Source organism: Kogia breviceps, chromosome 16 (assembly GCF_026419965.1).
Source record: "Kogia breviceps isolate mKogBre1 chromosome 16, mKogBre1 haplotype 1, whole genome shotgun sequence".
Classification (NCBI taxonomy): Eukaryota; Metazoa; Chordata; class Mammalia; order Artiodactyla; family Physeteridae; genus Kogia; species Kogia breviceps.
The window spans coordinates 20,917,216-20,943,798 of NC_081325.1; the positions used below are offsets into that span (position 1 = coordinate 20,917,216).

Below are 26,583 nucleotides of genomic sequence, written 5' to 3' on the forward strand. Positions count from 1 at the left end.
TAATTCCTCCTTAACTTTAAGCTCCTGAACGACAGGTTCCATATCATATCTCTTCATTTTTGTTTCTCTCTTATGGAAAGCCATGACTGGCCTTCCCGTGAATAGCATCCAAGTGGCTCTCAATGTGAAATTTATATACAAAGAAAGGAGGCTTGCACTCCTCAGCATGTTTCACACCTAGGGCCCAGTATGAATTTCAGGATTCAGACCTGATGATGCAGATTCCAGGAGTGATGTGATTTGTTAAGTAGCAGATTTGCTGAAATGAGGTAGTTTGACCCCTCGAGGCTGCATGCTTGACGGCTGAACTGTGCTGAAACCACAGAGCAAAGAAACATACACACTCTGGAGCCCGACTGGCTGCCTCTCAAAATCCTAGTTCTGCCACTTACTGTGTGACCGTAGGCAAGTTACTTAACCTCTCAGTGCCTCAAGTTTTTCATCAGCAAATGGAGATAATAATAGTACGTATCTCACAGGGTTGCTGTGAAAATTAAGTGAGCTAATTTGTGTAAAGCACTTAGGACAGTACTTAGAACATAGAAAATATCATACAACTATTTGCTACTACTATTATATTATTATTATTACCATCCCTACCACCACTACATAGTGTCCCTAAAGAAGCGTTAGGCTGTAAAGATGAAGGAGCTTATTAACTGCAGGGTATTGGAGAAAGGGTACTACCTCTTGAAAGCCCTCATATTTAATAGCTTTACCTTCATCACCTACAAAGACCTAATTTGACTAGAATTTCTAGTGCCCCAAATGACCTATATTTGGGCAACCTCTTGCCCTTACCCCTATAACCAAGGTAATGAGAACGTCTATTATCTAATTATAATCGCTTTCTGTTCTTCTTTTTATGTCTCAAAGGCCTCTGAATTTGCTTGTTCATTTATTCCACAAATCTTTGTTTATTTTTTAATGCTTAGGATACGATGTGCCAGCCACTATCTTGGGAAAAGTCCCTGATTTTTATGGAGTTTACATTCATGGAAAAAGACAAACAATAAACAAGCAAATAAATAGACCAATTTTAAAAATTCATATAATGACAAGTGCTATAAAGAAAACAAATCAGGGAAATGTGCTATAGAGTGACTCAGGCACAGTAAGCAAGGGCTAATTTAGGTTAAGTTGTCAGGAAAGGGCTCACTAAAGAGAGGGAATTAAAACTGATGCTGAATAATAAAGAAGGAGCCAGCCGTGGGAACATGGAGGACACGCTCCTGCCAGTGGGAACAGCAAGTCCTAAGTCCTATGTGGAAACCAGCTGATGGGGTTGAAGGATCAGAAAGAAGCCAGTGCAGCTCAAGCAATTCATCAAGAAGCAATGAGTTGAGTGTTAGGAGACAAGGAAAGAGAGGGAGGCTGGGCTGATAAGAGAAGGCCTGGCAGCCAAGGTAAGGAGGTAGACGTTATTCTATGTGCAATGGGTGATCTCTGAAGGGTTCAAGCAAAGGGTTACATGGGTAAGTGTGGACACAGTGAGAGCAGTGGAGAAGCTCTTGCAGTAATCCAGGTGTGAATCTTAATGGCTTGGAGTATAGAGATGGCAGTGGAGATAGAGAAAGGTAGACAGAATTGGATATAAAATATATATTAGGGGTAGAATCAATAATATGTTGGTGAGTTTTTTGCAAGCGTAGGATAATGAAAGGAATGACTCTAGTTTCTGAGCTGTGTACCTGGATGGACGGTAGTGCCATTAACTAGGACGGGGAAAGTGGAGAAAATTGGCGGAGCAGTGAGGGATGCAATCCAGAGCTCTACTGTGGCCGTGTAAAGTTAGGATGCTTATTGGAGACATCCACGTTGCAAGGCCAAATAGGCAACTACATATTTGTGTATTGCTTATTAAAGAGTTATTTGTGACCTTGAATAGGATACGTGTATTGAAGAGCCCTGAGAGTGAAGTCTAGTTATATCAACGGCAAGGCACAGCCCTGTTGTTTGTTTCCCACTTCATCTCCTGTTTCTATTCCTACCTCCAGTGTATAAGATCCCACATAATATTCATTTGCGTCTTAAGGCTCTTGACCCATGAACATTCTTAATCCCTAAAACTCAAAAAAGTATTAGTTATAAAGTGAAAGCAGTGAAGGAGCTAACCAAACATTCTGATGTAGTCAAAGGACCACTGGCCTAGGGACCATGAGGCCAAGGTCATGACAAAAAGTGAGGTCCAGGGGGTGCCGGCTGGTGGTAGGATGAATTGGGAGATTGGGATTGACATATATACACTAATATGTATAAAATATGTAACTAATAAGAACCTGCTATATAAAAAAAATAATTTAATTTTTTTAAAAAACCATATAACCCCAGACTAACCATGAGAAGGACATCAGACAAATACCAATTGAGACTCACTCTACAAAATATTTGACCAGTACTCCACAAACTGTCAAGGTCATCAAATATAAGGAACGTCTGACAAACTGCCACAGCCGCGAGAAGCCAAAGAGACATGACCCCAAAATGTAGTGTGGGGTGCTGGATGGGATCCTGGAACAGGAAGAGGGCAGTGGGTAAAAACTGAAAAGATGGGAATCAGGTATGAACTTACAATAATGTATCCATATTGATTCCCTAATTGTAATAAACATACCATAGTAATGTAGTGTCTGGAAACTGGGTGTGGGTAATGAGAACTCTCTGTACTATCAGCACATTTTTTCTGTCAATCTAAAGTTCTTAAAAAGTAAAGCTTGGGGCTTCCCTGGTGGCGCAGTGGTTGAGAGTCCGCCTGCCGACGCAGGGGACGAGGGTTCGTGCCCCGGTCCGGGAAGATCCCACGTGCCGCGGAGCGGCTGGGCCCGTGAGCCATGGCCGCTGAGCCTGCGCGTCCGGAGCCTGTGCTCCGCAGCGGGAGAGGCCACAACAGTGAGAGGTCCGCGTACCGCAAAAAAAAAGAAAAAAAAAAAGTAAAGCTTATTTTTAAAAAATGGTACAGAAGAAAACAAATGATTCCTAGGCTTGACTCCTAGCTCATTCCTCTACTAACTGAAAAACCTAGAGCCAATTATAGAAATTTTTGGAACCTCAGTTTTCTTCCTCTGTAAAATGGGGATAATTCCTGGCTCATTTGTGCCTTTTGAGGATGAAATTTGCTAACATTTGTGAACACCTACACAGTGCCTGTACTATCTATGGTGGACATCTGTAAACATAGGTTTTTTCTCACTCTTTTTACTTACTATCTCTCTACCTTGGTTCATCAAATGTAAAAAGAAGATGCTTTGCTAGATGATCATTAAGCTCAATTTCAGCTCTTTAAAAACCAATGAACCATCCTCTTGATAACAACTGGATAGACTTCTTGGTTAAAGCTACTTCCTAACCCAATATTAGTACATCTTTCTGCAAGCTTAGGTCACATTTAGACTAGCGAAGATGCAGCGTTCAGAAGCAGACATTAGACCAGAGAAATGTCTCTCCAATGTTGCAAAACAAAATTTTTTAACACCTTTATTGGAGTATAATGGCTTTACAATGGTGTGTTAGTTTCTGCTGTATAACAAAGTGAATCAGCTATACGTATAGCTATATCCCCATATCCCCTCCCTCTTGCGTCTCCCTCCCTCCCACCCTCCCTATCCCACCCTTCTAGGTGGTCACAAAGCACCGAGCTGATCTCCCTGTGCTGTGCGGCTGCTTCCAACTAGCTATCTATTTGACATTTGGTAGTGTATATATGTCCATGCCACTCTGACACTTCGTCCCAGCTTACCCTTCCCCCTCCCCATGTCCTCAAGGCCATGCTCTATGTCTGTGTCTTTATTCCTGTCCTGACCCCAGGTTCATCAGAACCTTTTTTTTTTTTTTTTTAGATTCCATATATATGTGTTAGCCTACGGTATTTTTTTTTTTTTCTCTTTCTGACTTACTTCACTCTGTATGACAGACTCTAGGTCCATCCACCTCACTACAAATAACTCAATTTCATTTCTTTTTATGGCTGAGTAATATTCCATTGTATATATGTGCCACATCTTCTTTATCCATTTCTCTGTTGATGGACATTTACGTTGCTTCCATGTCCTGGCTATTGTAAATAGTGCTGCAATGAACATTGTGGTAAATGACTCTTTTTGAATTATGGTTTTCTCAGGGTGTATGCCCAGGAGTGGGATTGCGGGATCATATGGTAGTTCTATTTGTAGTTTTTTAAGGCACCTCCATACTGTTCTCCATAGTGGCTGTATCAATTTACATACCCACCAACAGTTGTTACAAAAATTTTATCTCCCCCAACATCAGTAAAATTTCAGGGTAGGAATAACCTTGTAGAAGTTAGAGTAAATGAAATCTCACGGAGTGGTACTTTTAGTAGCACTCACTGAAAACACAGTCTAGGAGAATCAAAACCCAAAGCTCTTTATCTCAGACTCCCTGAAACTGGATGGGAAGTTTGGAGGTCTGGGCCAACCAGATGGATGGGGGATATGAGTGGGAAGCTGTTAAGAAGCTTCTAGTATCCTACCAGCTCAAAGAGAGAGGGGCTAAGACAGGTGGGCCATACAAAAGACCAGCTCAGGTTAAAAAAGGGAGTCACTAGTTAGGGACTTTCTGTGTCCCCCTCCTCCAGGGACACCTGTCAGAACAAGAGCTTATCCACCTGTGTGGCAGCAGCACTGATCTGAGTCCAAGGGGAGTGCATCTGCAACCCACGCTGAGAAAACGCTGCTTGATCAAAGGACTCAGGAGCAAAAATTAAAATGTGTTTGAGCCTTATGGTAGAAACAGTGTCGGTTTATCAGGACAAGGACAGTGACCCCAAGAATGAGGCCAAGATGAGAAGCCTATAAGAGATGTGAATAAAGAAGAATCCACCCCCAAAACACTTTTTAAAGCTCCAAACCTATGCCAAGCTAATTGAAAAATGAAAAATCGGTCTGGCCCAGAGATCTGTTTGGTTTGGCTTGCACAACGCAATTGTCCTGTTCAGTTTTCCAAGCACCACTCTCCTGTCATCTTGTACCCCAACCCATAACCCAGCTATATGACTACATTAGTCCCGTATGCATTCAGGTTCACAGCTACTGGTATGTAATTTCCAGACTGACTTACTTTTAAGTATTAGACACTTGAACATACACTGACTGCAGGGATGACAGAGAAAGACAACAATCATAGGAAAAAGAGGAAAATAGGAAAAGGCCAGAAATTCCAGCCTTGCCGTCTTTGGACGAGGCATCTCCCCACACCCAGCCCAATTAAAACAGCTGCAAATCGGGCCATACCTAGGTCCAGTGAAATGGGTACCTGGCATAGTCATAGCTGCCTGTCCCCTTCAACTAGCCTTTCTATATTTGGAGAAATTCCCGAGAGGCAGAACTCAAATTCCCAGCCTTCCTGGTAGCTAGGACATTGGCTCATGGTCTAGGTTCCTCCAAAGATCATGGCAAAACTGTGGTTCCTGGCAAAACTGTGATGTGGAGAAGAGAAAAGTGAACAAATATGATATCTTTGCCAGCACGGAGGTAGCTGGGCCATCAGGTTCCCAGTGGTTGCATAATTGATTCCCTAGTAAAGAAGTGACATTGACGAGGCAGGAGGCTCTGATGTTCAGTGGACAAAGAAAACAGCAGAAGTTTCCTCGTCAGACCAGGTCGGCAATGCAATTTTACTCCTGGAATTTTAGCCTGGAGCCCAGCCCTCTCAAGAATTCTTTGAACTACTCAGTATCATTTTATTAAACTCATTTTCTGCTAAATCAGCCCAATCAGCTTCTATTGCTTGAAACCAAAATCCATGACTGATAAAGCAAGCAGCGGTAGATCCATCTTTGAGAACCTTTCATTGGGGCTGCCTTGGGAGAAAGCCATTCGTGCTGATTTCCACGAATGCCAGCACCTGTGAAAGAAGCCCCAGATGTCATCAGGCCGCCCTTGTTCCCACAGAGGAAGTGCACAGGAGAAAACTGTTTTTTATCCTTGCTCTGTGAATCCTAACATGTACTTTCTGAAGTCATATCACATTGCACACCCATTACTCAGTACTCGTGGCAGTTGACTTAATTGTCACCATCTGCAGAAGAGGTCGTTAAATTTTCACCACTTGCTACTTAGTCGGTTGTGGAAAATGACAGAGCAGAGGAGTCTGTTCTCAGCCAGTGTGAGAGGTGGTCTTGCTCTACATGGCCCTTGTAGTGACTAGTGAACTGCTTCCCTCTTCTTGGACCTCTGTGCAAAAGAGGCAAAGCAAGACATAGATTTTTAAGCTAAGCTGCAAGGATGACGGCAAGCTGGGTTTCCTTCCTGTTAGAGCCAAACAAGGGATGGAGGAGTTTTCAGCTACAGCAGGGATTTTCAGACAGAATGAAGGACTCTGCACACTAAGAAAGGCTGTCGAACATTCTTCTCTATTATTTCTGTCTGCTAGACAATTCTGTATTTACTACAAACAGTAGAGCAATTCTCATTTATGGTCCTCATGAGAATCCTTTAATGGGGATACTATTAAATCCCCCATTTTATGGGAGAAAAAGCTCAGACAGATTACGCGGCTTGCTTAAGGTCATAGGGGATCCAAACTTGAGTTTTCTGATTCGAAGCTGGTGGCTTTTTCTTCTACACGTCAGTGGCTTTCAATGAGGGTTCCAGGGATCTCCGGGATGCTTTCAGGAAGCCAAGGAGGTCAATACTATTTTAATAATCATAATAGTGATAAGAATATCCAAAGTAAAGGAGATCACTATCTCAAAGAGGTATCTACACCCCCATGGTTCATCGCAGCATTATTCACAATAGCCAAGATATGGAAACACCTAAGTGTCCACTGATGAATGGATAAAGAAAATATGCTGTATATATATTTGTGTCCTGCCTTTTGTGACAACACGGATGGACCTTGAAGGCGCTATGCTAAGTGAGTAAATCAGACAGAGAAGGACAAACACTGTATGATCTCACTTATATGTGGAATCTATACAAACAGAGTAAAATGATGGTTACCAACCCCAGGGTTGGGGGAAATGAGGGTGCAAAGTTTCGGTTCTAAGATGAATAAGTTCTGGACTCTAAGGTACAGCGTGGTGACTATAGTTAACAATACTTATTGTATACTTGAATGTTTCTATGAGCATAGAGCTTTAATTAATGTTCTCACTGTAACAACAACAAAATGGTAATTATGTGAGGTAAAGGATGTGTTAACTGACCTTATTGTGGTAAACATTTCGCAAAATATATGTGTATCAAATCGTCACATTGTACATCTTAAACATACACAATAGTATATGTCAAATATATCTCAGTAAAGCTGGGAAAATATAAAGTGTCATTTGCCCTCTTCTGTTTCATCCTTTTATGAGGGTGCAGGGGAATTTTCCAGAGGATACCTGACATGCAGTATAACAGGTTGAAGCAGAAGCATATGTGAGAATCCAGCTGTCTTCCATGAAGCCAAACATTAAAGAGAGTTTCAAAACTGCGAAACAGTGCCACCCTTCTCACTGTTTTGTTCTGGAAAACATAAGTATTTTTCATAAAAAAAATATTATTTACGTTAATATATAATGGGTTTATTTGTTTTATTTTAAAATGGATTGATAAATTATCTTCAGTGTTCACAGCATTCACTTCTAATACAGCAAATATTTATAGATGTAACCCACAGAAACAAAACTGCCTTGGAGTCCCCAATAATTTTTCAATGTGTAAAAGGGTCTTGAGACCAAAACGTTTGAGAACTGCTATCCTGCATTATAGCTGCCTTAAAAAAAATATCCAGGGTAGGTACAGCTTTACCTTGATTGCATTTTAACAATTCGATGCCAGTGCTGAACCTAGATTTTCTGTTTACACCTCACATTCTCTTCCTCCTAGTCTTGATTTGGATTGATGAGTTCGTGAGTGACAGCCAAAAGTCTCTAACTGCAGTGATTGTAGACTCAAGCAGCTTCTTCCTCTCAATTCCTAAAGTACCTAGTTCACTGTATTATTTATTTATTTCTTATTTATTTATTTTTTTATATTTGATCACTGGATGAATGACTAAAACAGATTGCTGTCACAGACAGAAGACCTGCTTAGTGCCTCTGAGGAGCATGTGTGCTTACTCCTGAGTTCAGTTGCCCGCCAAACCCAGCTCAACTCAGCCCTGGCAAGGCCAAGTGCACTTCGGCCCCGGATGTACAGCGATCGTACACCTGTCTCCCTGCCTTTGGACCTGACCCCTGACCAGAGTCTATTCACCCACAAGACCCAGCTTAGCCATCCTGTCCCCTGCACAACTCTTTCCTGGAGACACTAACCTACAATGATCGTCACCTTCTGACATCGTGTAGGAGTGTTTATCCACGTCACCTGTTTTGCCTCTTGATCTCATTCTATCCTGCACTGCTGTCCTTCTAAATCACCTCTGTCTATTTTGTTTTCCCTGCAAGATCTTAGACTTCACGAAGGTTCTCAAAGGTCTTCTGTGGTACCCACAGAATCAAGCATAGTGCCAAGTTAATTATAATCACTTTCAACTTAAAAGTTTACAAAATAATTGACACATCACCTCACTGTTTTCTCACCAAAGCCCTGTAGGTAAATTAGGGAAGGCCTCGTTTTATTATCTCCATCTTACAGAGGGAGGCTTTAAAATTAAGCAGCCTAAGGTCACTCAGCTAGGGATGGTGCAAACCTGTGTCTTGTGATGCCCTATTCTGTGCTTTCCCCACTGTATCATGCTCTAGTTTCCTAATACATACCTATTTAATTTACTTGAAAGAGAGCTTTGAGAAAAACAACAGCTCTAGATCTATGAGTTAGAACAGTCAGGAATAAACCCGGGTCTCCTGATTCTCTCTCAGGCGCTGCATTTCACAGCCATCTTTTCCCTTGTGATTTTAGCTGTTAAGGTAGTCAGCACATGTGCTGGTTAATCCTATACATAGTTCTCCCACAAGGTATACAAGTTGAGTGTCACATAAATATCTGTTTTCCCTCTTTCTGCCCTATGCGGCTAACTGGTAACCTCATTTACTCATTTGTTTTTTGGGCAAAAATGAAGGAAAATATTCTGAAATAATCCAGTAAATGCAAGTTGTGTCTATACAATTGATTATACTTTACATTTATAATTCCTTATCTTTTCTCTTCTCCTCATTCATTTGCTCACTAATCCCACAAGCATTTACTAAGCTCCAAGTATGAACAGAGCGTCATGATGCTGGAGGGACCTGCAATAAGTAAAAGAAATGATATCCCTGCCATTAATGAGATTATCATCACATGGCTGAAATGACATTTCTAGAGAAAAATTCTAAGGCATTAGAAGTGTGAGTTGGCTCAGTGTTAATTATTTATGGGGGTGATGAAGGACTAGAGAGTGAGAAAAAAGGAGTTCTTATTACAGAGAGAAATAATTCGGGGAAAGCTTCATACAAGGGATGTCTTGAAAGAAGGATGTCATGAGATATGTCTCAAAAGAAATGTAAAATATGGTCTGGGAACACGATCTCCATCTACAGCCTCCAAACCACCCCCAAATAATCAAACAGTCAAATTAAAAACAAATGTAGCCACAAGACAGGTTGCCTGGCTCCCCACACCCAACCAGCTGCCACCCTTAGGTCCTTGCTACAGAGAAAGTCTGGAGCCCCCCCATAGGCTGGTAGAGCATTTCAGGGGAGCGGGTGGCATCAGAACTGGTCCAGGGCAAAGTGAAAAAGTGAGTCCAGACCTCCCAGATACTATGTACAGTGCATCTTTCTTCCCCCATGGTGCTCAAGTCTTTTAGGAACAACTCAACATGCCACGGACACCACATTCCTCTCTGACCTGCATCCCAAGCTATTCTCTGTGTCTCTCTCCTACGATGGGCTTCTTTGCGATGCCCATGCCCTCAGGAGTTTCCCCTGCTGTGCATCTCTGTGCCTCTACAACTCAAGTTTGGATTAATAGTTAACCCACCGAGGTACTATAGGTACGCAAAATGGGACCCTTCACTCTAGCAGCGGGACACTGCGGTATACCAAGCCCGCCACTGGGGGAAGACACAGTGGTAGCCGAAGGATCTTGGGAGCTACCCAGACCACACTATGTGATTAGCTGGAAAGTCAAGCTACGTACAATACCCTCCTTAATAGTTCAAGATATAACATAAAGAAGAGAGAGCACACCACATGGCTATGTCAAAATCGAGAAGGTTGAATAATGACATTAAGACCACATCACAGAGACCTTGTAGGGTAGGGTGGGCTCCGTCGTTGGTAATGGCTCGAGCGTTAGGGACACTGTAGTTCTTCATAACGTAATGTGATAAATGTGGTGCTTTGCGAAGCCGTGGATGAGAGAGGCTGGGGGAATAACGGACTCCCCATAGGCCTGGATTATGAGGGCACCTGCTACCAGCTCACTTTTCAGACACTGTAACCATTTCTATACACACCTTCTAGACCAGAGTCTCTGAAATGAGGTGTCACATGTGAGTTTCCTTCTCTAAGCTTTCAGAAGGAATCACTCCAAAATCTACCCCCTTTTAAACAAATGGAAGGATGTAGTTCTTGAAAGATGAGGTTCCATCACGTGAGACAGAGACGAATTTATTTTGGCAAATAAACCTTTGCTCATGAGCACGTGGCTACATATGCAATCTAGACAAGAACAGTTTTCTGTTGATGGATAGGATGATACCCACTTATTACAGATGACAAGTTGAATGGAAGAGTTTGCAAAGTAGCTTTATTGTGATTCCAACAACAAAATGAGGCTCTGATAATTTTTTCAAGTTCCGTTGTATCATTCAGATTCTATTTGGGTTTCATGACATATTGTCATGGAAAGAAGGTGGTGGGTGGACGCCAATCTGCCTGGGATGAGAGATGTGGATGGACTTTCAGGTGTCCCAGTGAGAGCTGACAATCCATGTTTGACAAGTCAGAATTCAATCTCTTTACCTTTCAGTGCAAGATCATCCCATTAAAAGCCCAACTTCTGGGGGCGGGGGGAAAGAATAAATCAGGAGTTTGGGATTAACATATATGCACTACTATATATAAAATAGATAATCAATAAGGACCTACTGAATAGCACAGGGACCTCTACTCAACATTCTGTAATAACCTACATGGGAAAAGCATCTGAAAGGAATGGTTATATGTATATGTATAACTAAAGCACTTCAGCTATACGCCTGAAACTAACACAACATTGTAAATCAACTATACTCCAATATAAAATAAAAATTAAATTTAAAAAAAGCACAATTTCTGGGCTATAAAACACAATGGGAAAGGAGCGAGGGTCAGAAGAGCAAGAAATCGCCTTTCTGGGAAGCCAGGACCAGGAACCAAGGCCACCAGCTCTGGCAGTGAGTGCGCGACTGCTTGTACCGCAAGGAGACTTTGAGCATTTCTTCCAAGTATCATGCATGGACTGGGGCAGAACACAAGCTTTAAAAGCTTTTTGGAGATTCAGTCATAACAGTCAAAGAATTGAAACAAGGACTTGGGGCTTAACATAATAACCTCACTCAACACTTTTTTATTTCCCCCAGACAACTCCTGCACAGGAAGGGGGAGGGATAAAGGGCAGGTTTCTTTACTTCTCCATCAATTCCCCCTGTTCCTTTGCTGTTTGCTGCGGGAAGTTAGCCTGAGCCCCTTGGAAAATTAATAGATGTGTTTAATGAAGGCAAAGGGCAGAATTGTAAAACTTTACTTGATTTGGTCTTATTTTTAAAGAAACACATTTTTACTACACTTTTAATCCTATACCTCTTAGGTTCTGGACACTGGTTGTAGATTAGGATCAGCTGGGTGTCCTTTTGTTTTGACGATAATGTTCCTGTGGGACCTGAACATTAGTATTGTTTAAGGTACTAATGTCAGAACTTCTGGGAATGGAGCCCAGGCAAAGTAATTTTCAAAAGCTCCCCAGGTAATTCTAATATGCAGCCAAAGTTGAGAATAACTGCTATATTGAAAATAAAAAGTGTAGATGTTGGTCATAAGGATTTCAGTTTTAAAATATCTGTCTGGCCTCAAAAATAATATCTCACTGGAGGAAATTTCACCTTTGAGATTAAAGAATGAAAAAGAAAGTATCAAGGTGTAGAGAATCATTGGTGTGTGTGTGTGTGTGTGTGTGTGTGTGTGTGTGTGTGTGTGTTCTATAGTTAGGGTGTTGATATAATTCAGTAGTTATTAACAGCCTTGGGAGCAGAAGCTTTTCTGATAATCTGATGAAGCCTCTATCTTCTCCAAAACAGTGTACATATATGCAAAGTTTGCAGATTTTAGGACTATTACTCTCTTCCTAAAACCGATGTTAAGGACCTCTGATATAATCGTAGACTTTTATAACTTCCATTAAAGAAACAAATAAGCAGATAAAAATAATCAGCCATAAGAACTGAGAAACCTAAGACTGAGTCTTGATTTTTCCCCTAAGTTGCTGTGTGATTCTAAATAAATTGCTTGCTAAGCCTCAGTTTTTCTATAGAATGAAATGTTTATCTGCCTATAGGGCAATGTGGTTAGTATTTTTACAATTTTGTAAAAAAAAAAAAAAAATCAATTCAGAGTAAATGAATACATGTAAAAGTACTTTGAAAAGTTACGATTTCTTGTCAGAGATATTCAGAATTAATCTAAGAAGAAACATACAATTTCTCGGGTAACTGACATGTATGTCTCACTTTCACTGCTATGTACACCTGCCCTGTCAGCAGACCTTCAGCTATAAGGAATTCAGCAACTCTTGAGCTAACTCAGAGCTAACTCTGTCCTTGATGGATGGGGAGTCCCAGCCCCACTTGGCCTATATATTCAATCTCTCTCTCCCTGTGGTGTGATAACCAGCCTTTAGTATTCACTTTCTGTCAAACTGCTAGTAAATCCATTCTTATAACTTGAAAAACTTCAGCATGTGTTAAAATGCAAAGGGAAAGTAGTAGTTTCAGGGGCAATTAAACCTATGAACCAAAATTTGGTCTCTTTCATGGGAGTCCTGAGGTATTTGTTTCTTTTCCTCTCCACCTCCTACCTGACCTGAGGACCTGGGGATTCCCACCGGTTCCCTATCAGAGGATCTCTCCCTAGTAAATCAACCTTCTTATTTCCCAAGGAAACACTGTCTCAGAAGTACCTTCAGTCCAAAAATATTAAAGTGTAAAAATCTAGGATTAAGAATAAAGCTTGCTTTTCACAGCCAGTGCTACAGGGTTAGGGCCATTTATCCTGACTGTGGTAACATATTATACCAGAAGTTCAAACTTCATACGCAAAGACTAGGCAGGGCTACCTTAAAAGAAAGACACCGGGCTTCCCTGGTGGCGCAGTGGTTGAGAATCCGCCTGCCGATGCAGGGGACACGGGTTCGTGCCCCGGTCCGGGAAGATCCCACATGCCACACAGCGGCTGGGCCCGTGAGCCATGGCCGCTGAGCCTGCGTGTCCGGAGCCTGCGCTCCGCAGTGGGAGAGGCCACAACAGTGAGAGGCCCGCAAGACACCAGCCAAAGCCTCCATGTTCCTGGGTGTCAATGTTTCCTATTATTTCATTGTCTTCGTCTGAATAAAAAGAAATAAAAATGAGCAAGGAGGATGCAATACTCATACTGAATTTTGATTGCTGTTTTCCACTCCTCAGAAAAATATGTTAAACAAAATGCAGAGTCACTAGCTCAAGCTACTGTCTGTTTGTTCATAAAGGACAACGCTTTATATGCAGAAATTTCAAGTGAGAGGAGATCTCAGGTCTCCAAAAGCAGCTATTATCAAACAAAGCAATCAGAAAATTAATGCATTGGAGACGGCTGTGACCGCAATCTTGGCTCTCAGGGAGTGTCTTCGTCTCTCTTGGTAGGAGCTTGCTTTTGAATTGCTTATTGTACCCACAAAGTCTATCTAAATGTTCTTTGCCATTTTAAAGACCCAATCAGTTTGATTCCGCCCGTCCAAACCAAGGTCTCCCTAGTAGATGACCTATCTGTGCCCTCTTGCCCCAGCTGCTTTTTTTTTTTTTTTTTTTTTTTTGTGGTATGCGGGCCTCTCACTGTTGTGGCTTCTCCCGTTGCGGAGCACAGGCTCTGGACGCGCAGGCTCAGCGGCCATGGCTCACGGGCCCAGCCGCTCCGCGGCATGTGGGATCTTCCCGGACCGGGGCACGAGCCCGTGTTCCCTGCATTGGCAGGCGGATTCTCAACCACTGCGCCACCAGGGAAGCCCCCCCCCCCCCCAGCTGCTTTAAAGTGGCTCTTCATCCCAGGGAGCTCATGGAGGAATCTGTACTTCAGTGAAATGGCTCCATCAACCCTTTTCCCTCCCTGACCACAGAAGTTGGGCCATTCTGGAGGGGTGTGTGTGTGGGGGTGTATGAAAGAGAGAGAGAGAGAAAGTATGTCTTCTCCTCAAACAAGGGCACAGTACGTATCTGAATTCCAAATGACTGAAATTTGGTGTTTTAGGTAATCCTATATTCTGGTTAATTGAGAATTGCCACTTATCTAAATTACCAGGTCACAAACAAATAGGGCAAAAGGTTCTCAAGGTGGTGACTTCCTTTGTATTAATCAGGAAAATGCACACCCAAGAGGTGAATAACAAAATCATATACTTTTTTTCTTGGACAGTTGATATTTTGTTTCTGCATATCATGACTAATCTTAATGGCTATAATTCATCACATTAGAAAAGCAATCAACGGTTCTAGCTGTACAAAACTAAAATTGATTGAGACCCTTTGTCACCCTGGCAGAAGATAATAATTACATCATTATTTATTAACTATAGAGACAATAGCCAAAAGTCTCTTTAACTTCTTTTGATTTAAGATCTATTATACATTATAGTCTAGCATACACAAGCAAAGCAAAATAGAACAAATAGAGAAAAATCAAGTCAGTGTATTTAATCTGAATAAACCTGCAAAGAATGCTACTCTCATGTTTACCTACCATTGGTAGAACATCTACTCTGCACTAAGCACTGCCCTAGGTGCTCTGCATATTTGATTCATTTTATCCTCACCACATCCATGGAGGCATGTTGGTTGCATCCGTTCTAATTAGTGAATAACTACACTAACAAAGATCATGTAGATTAGTACCGGCAACACCTTTCACAGATAATATGTTCAAACGTTAGAAAAACAAAACTCTCTTCTTGGAAACCGTGTCTTAACTTTTACAATCAAGAATTTTTTTTTTTTTTTTTTTTTTTTTTTTTTTTTTTTTTTTTTTTTTTTTTTTCTGTATGCGGGCCTCTCACTGCTGTGGCCTCTCCCATTGCGGAGCACAGGCTCCGGACGCGCAGGCCCAGCGGCCATGGCTCACGGGCTTAGGTGCTCCGCGGCATGTGGGATCTTCCCGGACCAGGGCACGAACCCGTGACCCCTGCATCGGCAGGCGGATTCTCAACCACTGCGCCACCAGGGAAGCCCAATCAAGAATTTTTTGAAGGATAAGCAAAACTGACACGTATCCAGAATCTCAGAGGATGTCCCTCTTGGAGCCATATTTCTTCCGTCTCTTCTTGGCCCACAGAATGTTCCCAGAAACAGGCCAGGGACAGAGAGGAATGAAGGAAATGAAGAGCCATCAACCACACTGAGTGTCCTTAAGAACGGCTCTGATGTCATTTGCCTCCACCTTCCAAGAATCCTGGGATGGCCCTGCACAGACAAGTGACAGATATTGACAACTCAGTCTGTGAAGATAGTGGTGAATGTCACTGAGGGAGATTTGTGTTAAGCATTACATGAACTCAAGCTAATGTACCCTCCTTGCAAGGATGGCCAGTGTGAGGTGACGTGAGGCTAGGACAGTCTGATCCATAGTTGGATGGAGATGAGCTCTGTTCTGAGTATGCAGAAGTTAGATTATAGATCCTCAAAGGAGGTTTCTCCACGGATAGCAAGAGTCAAGCAAGCAGTAGCTCCCACCTCTGGAATGAACCTGTGTTCCTGGCTGGATTGTGACCACTTACTAGACTCTAAAGGGTGGTCAGAAGCAGGGACCAGGACACTCCCTATTATACAGTTCTGAAGGAGCTGAAAACATGGGCAAGAGGTAGGAAGACACTTTTTGCTGACTCTCCCAGGGTGCCCCTGTGGTATCTACCCTTCACAAAGGAAGCAACCTTAAACTAAGTTATAAAGAGTATTTGATCCATGTTTCCTCTCCTTTCTCCATCATCCTGATTCTTCCTTTATGACAAACACATGATTGCCTGGCCTGACCAGTCCCAGGCCAGTAGAGGAAGACATTCCCACGTCCCCCAAACTGTACAGTGCTGGTTGTGGCCAGCTGGTCCTATCATCATGGGGGAGAAATTAGCATGATTAGAGGCCAACTGTTGCCTTCATTCCCTCTTTTCCCTCCTCTGCCTGAGCCTAAGACCTTTACAGGTTCCCCAAATGTGAGTGACAAAGCAACCGACCATGGACTTACGTTCCCATATATTTGTCTCGTTATGTACCGAAATTTGTATTTGTCAATAAGAAAAGTCTCTGGCTGCTTATCTGTTTGTAATCCACCCTTTGGAATGCTCTACTTATACAAATATTATTAAAAATATATAATGACTTTTATGGGACATTGGAAATGTGAACACCAACTCTATATTTAATGATATTAAGGAAATATTACATTTCTATTTAGCAGTAGGAATGGTATTGTGATAGTATTAGGATTTTTAAGAGTGCATAGCTTATATATATGTGTATATATATATATATATATATATATATATATATATATATATATACTAAAATGTTTACAGATTGAATGATATGATGTCTGGGATTTGTTTCAAAATAACATGGGAGGGCTTCCCTGGTGGCGCAGTGGTTGAGAGTCCGCCTGCCGATGCAGGAGACACGGGTTCGTGCCCTGGTCCGGGAGGATCCCACATGCCGCGGAGCAACTAAGCCCGTGAGCCATGGCCGCTGGGCCTGCGCGTCCGGAGCCTGTGCTCCGCAACGGGAGAGGCCACAACAGTGAGAGGCCCGCATACAGCACAAAAAAAAAAAAAAAAAAAAAAAAAAATAACATGGGAGGGTTGCAGCAAGTAGGGATATGGGCAAAACAAGATTGGCCTTGAGTTGATCATTGCTGAAGCTGGGCAATAGGTTCATTGTGCTGGATTTTGTTTTGTTTTGTTCTGTGTTGTTTGTATATGTTACAATTTTTCCATAATAAAAAGTGTTTTTTAAAAGAATCAAAATTAATTTAAATTCACATTAGAAAATAAATTTTTCAAAAATACTTTAAGATATGTGCAATTTTATGATTTAATATTAAATGGAATAAGAAGATATAAAACTGCACATAAAATATTGCATGCACATATATATATGCATGGAAATGGAAGAATAAAACTACACAAAAAGTAAATTATGGTTGCCCCTGACTGGCAAGAATACATGTTATTATTCTTTACTTGTTGTTACTTTTTTGCATTTTCCAAATTTGCTAGAAAGAAAATATATTTTGTTTTTGATTTTATGAAGTTATTTGTGTAAACCATGCTCATGATACGTAAGGTGAAAAAAAGTGTTACAGAACTGTATATGAAATATAATCTGAATTTGGTTTTTATTGGGTTTTTTTTGCGTTACATGGGCCCCTCACTGTTGTGGCCTCTCCCATTGCGGAGCACAGGCTCTGGACGTGCAGGCTCAGCAGGCATGGCTCACGGGGCTAGTCGCTCCGCGGCACGTGGGATCGTCCCGGACCGGGTGAATTTGTTTTTAAATGTGCGTGCATGGTGTGTGTGTGTGTGTACCTAAAATAAACATCATCAAATTATTAATGATGATTATCTCTGGGTGGTGGCATCATTTGGTCATTTTTATTTTTTTCTTTTTCTCAGTATGTTTCTTCTTCAGTTAATAAGTATAATGTTATAATCAGAAAAATATAGCATGAAAAAATTAAACAGATTTCTTGTATTTCTTTATAAGTAAAGGATTGTCTATATAGGGCAATGTAAATATAAGGAACTATGTAATATATATTTATAAAACAGATAAGTAAGTCAAAGAGAATTTTAATTCTCTTTGAAAGCATATGTTAACTATTTTTTTTTTTTTAGATTTTTTTTTTGATATGGACCATTTTTAAAGTCTTCATTGAATTTGTTACAATACTGCTTCTGTTTTGTTTTGGTTTTTTGGCCACGAGGCATATGGGATGTGAGCTCCCCGACCAGGGATCAAACCTGCACCCCTTGCATTGGAAGGCAAAGTCTTAACCACTGGACTGCCCGGGAAGTCCCTGTGTTAAGTTTTGAACAATGCTAACATAAAATCCTGTGAACAGCCATTATGTGCTGATGCTCCTGCCTTCATATACTCAATTCCTTAATAATCATGTTTCATTTTCTGTCCAACTCCAGGTATATCCATGCCAATACCAGTCTTTGGGCTCCAGGATGATTCGAAGGTCTTTAAGGAAGGAAGTTGCCTACTCGCCGATGATAACTTTGTCCTGATTGGCTCTTTCGTGTCCTTTTTCATTCCCTTAACCATCATGGTGATCACCTACTTTCTAACCATCAAGTCGCTCCAGAAAGAAGCTACTCTGTGTGTGAGTGATCTTGGAACACGGGCCAAAGTAGCTTCTTTCAGCTTCCTGCCTCAGAGCTCCCTGTCTTCAGAAAAGCTCTTCCAGCGGTCCAGCCACAGGGAGCCAGGCTCCTACGGCAGGAGGACTATGCAGTCCATCAGCAACGAACAGAAGGCGTGCAAGGTGCTGGGCATTGTCTTCTTTCTGTTTGTGGTGATGTGGTGCCCCTTCTTCATCACCAACATAATGGCCGTCATCTGCAAAGAGTCCTGCAACGAGGATGTCATTGGAGCCCTGCTCAACGTGTTTGTTTGGATCGGTTACCTCTCCTCAGCAGTCAACCCTCTAGTGTACACACTGTTCAATAAGACCTACAGGTCGGCCTTTTCCAGGTATATTCAGTGTCAGTACAAGGAAAATAAAAAACCATTGCAGTTAATTTTAGTGAACACTATCCCAGCCTTGGCCTACAAGTCTAGTCAACTCCAAGTGGGACAAAGAAAGAATTCAAAGGAAGACGGCAAGACGACAGATAACGACTGCACTATGGTTGCTCTAGGAAAACAACATTCAGAAGATGCTCCTGCAGATAATATCAACACAGTGAATGAAAAGGTTAGCTGTGTGTGATGGACTGGTTGCCATGGCAACTGTGGAGGGCACACTGAGCAATCTTCCCCCCTATCTGGGAGGAAAAAGAAGAAAAGAAAAGAAAATAGGGAGACTGGAAAAAATTAGGCCAGTCTAATGGAACCAACAATAATATCTCTATGCCTCATTTTTATTAGGTCAGTGAAAAGCAGGGTTCAATGCTACAGAACGTGCACTTCAAAGGTATTCTGACGGCATTTCAGCTGTGAGCTTTATAATGTTATTTTTAACATTGTAAATTATATGTCTTTAAAATAATTCGCTTTTATTGTATAATTACAACGAGGCCATAAATAAATCTAAATTGTCTCCTATCTGCAAGTGAAAACCTTGCTACTATGTTGTTAATTGACGGCGTGAGTTGGTTACCTGTCGCTGTAAACAAAAATAGCTCTAAATAGTGAAACGTTGGATGAATATAATGGCCTCTCACATAAGGAAAAACTTCTCTTTAAAACTTACCATGACACACGTTTTAGATGACGACAACAAACAGACACTAAAGACAGTGTGATGAAATCCGAATTGCTCAGATACTGAAAAGAAACACTTGACAACTTTTTCAATCCTGCTTTTTCATAGATGCCATTTTGCAATGTTCACAAAGTTGCTGGCATTTGCTGCACTTCAAATGAATTCTTCTCAGAAGTGAACAAGATTTTTAAGTGTTATTTAATAACTATTGCTGCTTTCTCTTCTACTACTTTGTGCTTTATTCTGAATTTCCAGTGTGGTCTTGTTTAGTGTTTGCTCTATTAGGTAAACTCTCAAAAGGATAATCAAACATTACCAGATACATTTCTAGAAATTGCTTCTCCTAACAGCACCACAGAAGGGTTTGGTAACTTGCTCTTTAATGACTGCGTCATGCCCGCACTCCTCTGGGCAGTAAGCGGTATTGATGCGACCGTGTCAGGATCGAGGAACAAAGTCAGGTTTTTGTCTACTGACAGCAGTAGAGTCTTAGGACATCTCTGTAAAACGCAGGTGACCCACCTGTTGGCACCCATCAGATAAACCGATGCTTTCAGATCAATCTATATTATTTACTAAAACTGTTCAGCTTTGGATTCACAATCATTGATCGAGTGTACACCATCTGTGAAGAAATTTCCTAGGTACTAAGGATGTAAAAATAATTAAAACAAGATCTTTGCCTTTAAAGAAAAGGACCTAATTTGAATGGCACTTATCAAAATAGTAATTAACAGACATTTGGAGAATCAGTTCAATTTATTTCCTTCTCACCTGGCTCAGAAACAAGTTTATTTCAACTCCAAGGGTAGTTTTCTCAGTAAGTTTCCCGACTCCTTGCCAACGAATACCAACCAAACAAAGGAGGGGGAAAATACCACTTGAGGTCAAAATCTGCAATTAATTTAGGAATATGAGCTTCAACCTGGACCCCAACTATAACTACCATAGTTTTGAGCAAAATTTTATTCCACTTTCCTGAAAACAAACTCATTTATTACTCACTGACACTGGACATCCCACCCCTCAAAAACTTTTCATAGAAAAGTTTGTTAAGGAGACAGAGATTAACAGCAGTTAATTCACCTACTCTAGGTTAAATCGCACATTCTTATTGGAATGGATGTTAGATATGTGATTACAATACTGAAGCATTTCTATTGAATGAGAAATAGTTTTTGCTGTATGCCATTAGAAGAAACTATATATTTGAAAACTAAAGAATGTGGGAGATTCTGTTGTGTAATTTGGAAATGCATTAGGTCTGTCCTAATTATGTCCTTTTAGGTACATTGAAAGGGGTTTTTTTCAAAGGTAGAATTTCTAATAAGCTGCTAGTATCTAGGCTGCATTTGAACTAAACTATTTTCATGATTATACCATACTAACTGATACAAATGTTAAAAAGTCTCTAATGTATTTTGCCTTAGTTTATAACTCTGCCCATCTCATTATATATTAAAGACTACAGATTCTACACCCATATACTCAATCTTGATGAGAATGAACATAAATACTGCCTGATAAGTCTTTCGACTACATATATATTACAAATGTGTTATGTTTTTTCTCTCCATAATTACCTATTCAAGTGTATATAGACAAACATGTATCTGTATTCTTGTACAGACATGTTCCCATGCACTTTATTCAGTATTTATATATTTATATGGAGGAAAAGCAAGTCATTAATGAAAACACAGTATATACACGTGTGCATGTTTGTATCATGTCAATTTGAATGTGAATTTCATGTTCTAATGTTTCTATGACCTTCCATTGCTGTCAAAGCAGATTAAAATGTAACAGAAATGTCAGCTCTTTCAATAAACTGGATGTTGACCTAATTTTGTGGGAAGACTTTTAACACAATTCTATGAGGGTGGTGAAAACAATGCTCCTTTTACACAGTTGATTGATCCTAAATAAAATGGTACCTTTGGACCCTTTGTTTAGTCTGGGGATGTTCTGATTACTAAGGCTTTTTTTTTCTTTTTTCTTTTCTTTTGTTTTTTCTTTTCTTCTTCAGCCACGCCATGCAGATTGCAGGATCTTAGTTCCCCAGTCAGGGATTGAACCCGCGCCCTCGGCCGTGAAAGCACGGAGTCCGAATCACGGGACCACCAGGGAAGTCCCACTAAGGCTTTTTAACACACCCCTCACTCCAGTGAAACAGTCCTTGAATTATTTATGGATATGTGATCAAAGGACTCACTCCTAGTCAATATTGTTAGAGCGACCAACCTTATTCTACTTTAAGTTGAATGGTAGATTCTTCTAAGTTTAAAGAATAGAATTAAGTGCCATAATTAGGGAAAACTTTCAGTTTAAAGCATACTTAATCTACTTGGGCACAGCGCCATCTCATGGTCATTTTTAAAAATGCTACCATAGCCAAATTGAACTGTTACTGTAGTGCTTTTGCACAAGGTGCTTCTTCCATTTGTGCATCAATGAAACATATTAAAAAGTGTTAAATTATTCTGTGCCATATGTAACAAATACAGCGAAGATTTTTATGTCATGATTTTAATCAAGGCTATTCTAAAAGATTTCAAGAAAGAATGAATAATTGTAAATAAAGTATACTCAAAAATAAATGCAACTTTTTTTTTTTTTTTTTTTTTTTTGTGATATGCGGGCCTCTCACTGTTGCGGCCTCTCCCGTTGCGAAGCACAGGCTCCGGACGCGCAGGCTCAGCGGCCATGGCCCACGGGCCCAGCCGCTCCGCGGCATGTGGGATCCTCCCGGACCGGGGCACGAACCCGTGTCCCCTGCATCGGCAGGCAGACTCTCAACCACTGCGCCACCAGGGAAGCCCTAAATGCAACTTTTTGAGTCTATAGCTGTGTCCGCTAAAGAAAGTTGCCCGAAACCTCCCATGTCATCAGGCTGGGAACTCCAGGTACCATCCAGGTGTTTTGAGAGGACAAAGCCTGTGCTTCTGGAGCTTGGTCATAGAGCTAGGACCCACCTGGTTGAGTTAGATTTATAGTAATGATCCTGTTTCTAGTTATCTGTAGCAGATAAATGTTCCATGTTTGATCATTATGTCTGGTTCCACCTGTGGGTACACGTGTACAGGTGTACCTGAAGACATTCACAGATACATTTATACACACACACACACACACACACACACACACACACACTTTTGCAGGAGCTAGTTTCAAGAATTAAAGTAAACCAAGGAGACGCTATATCATTGAATAAACAGGAAAGTTGCTCTGATTCATCATTTCACCTCTAAATGTAGGGAAAGGGAAATAGGGACAGTATGTATCTTTTCCAGGTGTTTACAGCTCCATGTATTGAGTACCTATCATGTGCCAGGCATTAAGCTGGTTGCTTTGCTTACTTTACCTGATGGAATCCTTACAAGTCTACAAGGTAGGTATTATTATTCACTCTTTTTCACTGATGGAGAGACTGAGATTCAGAGCAGTTAGTAACATGCCTGAGGTCACACAGCTGGCAAGAAAAGTGACAAGTGCAAGCCTGACTCTGAAGCGTAAACTTTTTCCCCTGCTCAATTCGGTACAGGAGAAACAGCACTGGGCTCAGAACCAAAAGATGCAAGTTCCCATCTTAGCTTCCCTGTACACTGGTTACATGAACTTGGACAAGTCATTGAATTACCCTGTGCCTCAATTTCACTGTCTCTAAAATGGAACTACTAGTACCTGTCCTGGCTAACTAACAATGTTGCTTAAATGAGATCATGGCTATGGCTGTGCTTGATAATCTGTAAAACACTGTATAAATGTTGTAAATGTGTTGTTATTATAAAGAAAAAAAAGCCTCTATACATTATTAGCCATCAGAGCAAATTCTAAACAAAACTGTGGGATACGCAACATTATTATTCAACAGCTTCTATCCTTTCTCTGAATGCTTCTCATTTTTTACAACTATTTGCTTCTGCTTTGTTCTCACCATAATGTAGAGTTCCCTTCATTGGTTCTCTGTTGCTTACATCAAAACCTATTTGCTGGGGTTCCCTGGTGGCGCAGTGGTTGAGAATCCGCCTGCTGAGGCAGGGGACATGGGTTCGTGCCCCGATCCGGGAAGATCCCACATGCCGCGGAGAAGCTGGGCCCGTGAACCATGGCCGCTGAGGTGAACCATGGCCGCTGAGCCTGCGCGTCCGGAGCCTGTGCTCCGCAACGGGAGAGGCCACAACAGCGAGAGGCCCGCGTACCGCAAAAAAAAAACCAAAAAAACCCTATTTACTTTATATGCCATTCCCTCAGGTTTCTCCTCTTGGCTAGATCACTAATAAGTAATTCAAGCTGGTAATCCATTGTCTCTCACTGAGATCCCTTTAGCTGTACACCATGAAGATAAACCAAAAGGCAGGAACCAAAGGCAAAACTTTTAGGCACCAGAGACACAAGTGAGAAAGAAATTGGGGGGCAAGAAACATCCCCTGGTATTGCTCAAATGACCCGCAAAAAAACAGGTGCTGTCAGACACTTCATAATTTATATAAAGTTTTATAACTTAACATTGAATTTTAATCCACAATAATAATGATGATTTTGAAATATTTGTGACTTTAAAGATTTCATTCTAAACTGAGGACGATAATAATATTACTAAGCTTTCTTTCCATGGATATTTGCCCCAGTAAATATGCAGTAAGACACAACTTCTTTGTTAATTTTTGATTATCTTTGCAGGCAGTTTGCAAAAACAAATAGCTTCCTAGACCTTGCGATGAATCTAACTGAAATCATAAAAGTGGGAATATGTAATTTTTACTTTGTGAAGCTTTGAAATTAGTGAAAGACAGTTAAGGTGAAAGGGGTATCAATTTGGGGATGTTGAGATATTAAGAAAGAGAGGAGAACAGCCTTTTGGCTCTCATGGTTTTCAAAGTCAGATGTTTGGGAGACTCATTTTTCAGATGCAGGTCTTAAAAGGTGGAGTGCCTGAAGCAGGGCATAACCCTTCACTCCTGGGGAGAAGCTCAGGGTCTGTGAGGTTCCTTGGGATTGCGGGCTGCCATGCCAGGGGTTGGGTTTATGGCGAGACTCTGTCTCAGACTTTCTTACCTGCTTTGATGTGTTTGCTGATGTGAAGGAGTTACTCAGCTAATTTTCTCGTCTTTTTCGGAGTGAACTGTACCATAAGTAGCTGTAGACTTGGTGTGTCTCTGGGAGGAGGTGAGTTCAGGCTCTTCCTATGTCACCATGTTGAACTGCTTTTTAGAGCCTACATATAAAGGAAATCATTCACTATTTGTCTTTGTCTGATTTATTTCATTTAGCATAATGCCCTCAGGGTCATTCATCTTGTAACAAATGGCAAGATTTTCTTCTTTCTTAAGGCTAAGTAATATCCCATTGTGCACATATACATAAAATCTCACATTTTTTCATCCATTCATCCATCGATGGACACTTAGGATGTTCCCATGTCTTGTCTATTGTAAATAATGTTGCAATGAGTATGGGGGGGGCGCATACTTATATCTTTTCAAATTATATATTACAAAATTATACATATAACATTAAAGAAGAAACAGAAATTTATTGGAGCTATATATTATAATTGTATTTATGTTGAGTAAAATAAATTTTAAATTTTACTTCCGGTTATCATCACACTGTAGCAACACAAGAACCTTTCAGTAAAAGACTTGATCTCACAGTTCTTAGGCTAGTCTGCACCCCAGAGCAATCAATTTATTAAATAAATCCCCTTTAAGTTTCTCCAAAGATTTCCTATCAGTTCTAAACAACTTGCAAACTTGGGTATTCTATTTTAGTTGCGAAACTCAGTTTGAAGAAAATTCCGTTTTCAGTAATTTGTATTAAAAAATAGTGCACCGCAAGGAAGAGTGGCCCCGGATCGCCGCAACTAGAGAAAGCCCGCAGGCAGCAACAAAGACCCAACGCAGCCAATAATAAATTTAAAAAATTAAAGTTTTTAAAATAATTAATTTTTTTTTAAATAGTAGAAAGTAAAATGAATTTTTCATTTCAATGCTTCCTCAGAATAAAAATATTATTTTGATTAAATAAATGCTATCTTCAGCCCGAATTCCAGTCGGTCCACAGCTCGACAGATTAGTTCAGTCCATAGGTCACTATGGCCAAATAGGCCTGGGCCACGGGGAGAAATGCTGACACGTAGCATCTATATTTATAACATCAGTTCCAATAGAGGTCACTTCACCTTCCACTCCTTTCAGAAAATCGGCCACATCATTTGCAGGGCCCCTTGCAAAATGGAAATATGTGGGCCCTTTCAGAATTTATTAACAATGCGGCACAGGAAAGAAACTAGGACCTCGGAGTCCTTCTGAGGTCCTGTTCCACTGGACAGGTTGCATGCCCACAAAACCAGCCTTGTCTTTCAGAAGATGTCATTTACAATATGTCTATCTAGCTGTCGGTTAAAAAGCATTTTTTTTTTTTTGTAATCATGTTTAATTTTCTCAACAGGCAAAGTACACTCACAATTTCGTTAAATCACGCAACGGAAGCAAAAGGGCAAGCATTTGTTGTAAGTCAGCAACCAACAACTGTATTGCTCAATTCAACTAACATTGAGAGAAGGGAGAAAAGAGGACACTGGGGAAGCTTCTACTGTGTTTCCAGCACAGGAGATTTTTAAATGGCTCCTATTTCACTCCAGCTACCAAGTAGGTGAACTGGAACGACTGGGGAGGCGCGGGGGAGGAGATTTGAAATTATGTCCTGGTTTCTAAATAACTTCAAAAGGCTACGTGGAAACATTTTCCACGAGTTAAACGGGGCCAGAGCTCACGTTCATTCAAGCCTGGGCCTTATCCTGCGCCCGCTGGTAAGAGTCTGGGCCAAGGCGGCTGGCGGCTCCCTGACGTAGGACTCGCGTCAAGAAAAGGAGGAGCCGCCCACAAAGCGCTGCGGGGAAGTGAGAGGTGAGGGAGGGAGCGGGGACAGTGAGGGGGCGGGGCCGA

General features: G+C 41.1%; 1 protein-coding gene and 1 long non-coding RNA gene across 2 annotated transcripts in view; one reads left to right on the forward strand and one right to left on the reverse strand.

The window, feature by feature from the left end:
- The window catches only part of HTR2A (5-hydroxytryptamine receptor 2A), a 63,329-nt gene extending 41,085 nt beyond the window's left edge, over positions 1–22,244 (forward strand). Inside the window, exon 3 of the mRNA XM_059041870.2 lies at positions 18,339–22,244. Within this exon, the coding sequence (XP_058897853.1) occupies positions 18,339–19,138 (800 nt within the window). The 3' untranslated portion in view covers positions 19,139–22,244. The remainder of the gene's footprint in view (positions 1–18,338) is intronic.
- Positions 3,835–26,486, reverse strand: LOC136792803 (uncharacterized). The gene is made up of 3 exons (XR_010837241.1): positions 26,412–26,486; positions 24,692–24,851; positions 3,835–7,472 (listed from the first exon to the last, which is right to left on the reverse strand). It is a non-coding gene; the product is annotated as an uncharacterized lncRNA (long non-coding RNA).
- Positions 26,487–26,583: the final 97 nt, after the last annotated feature.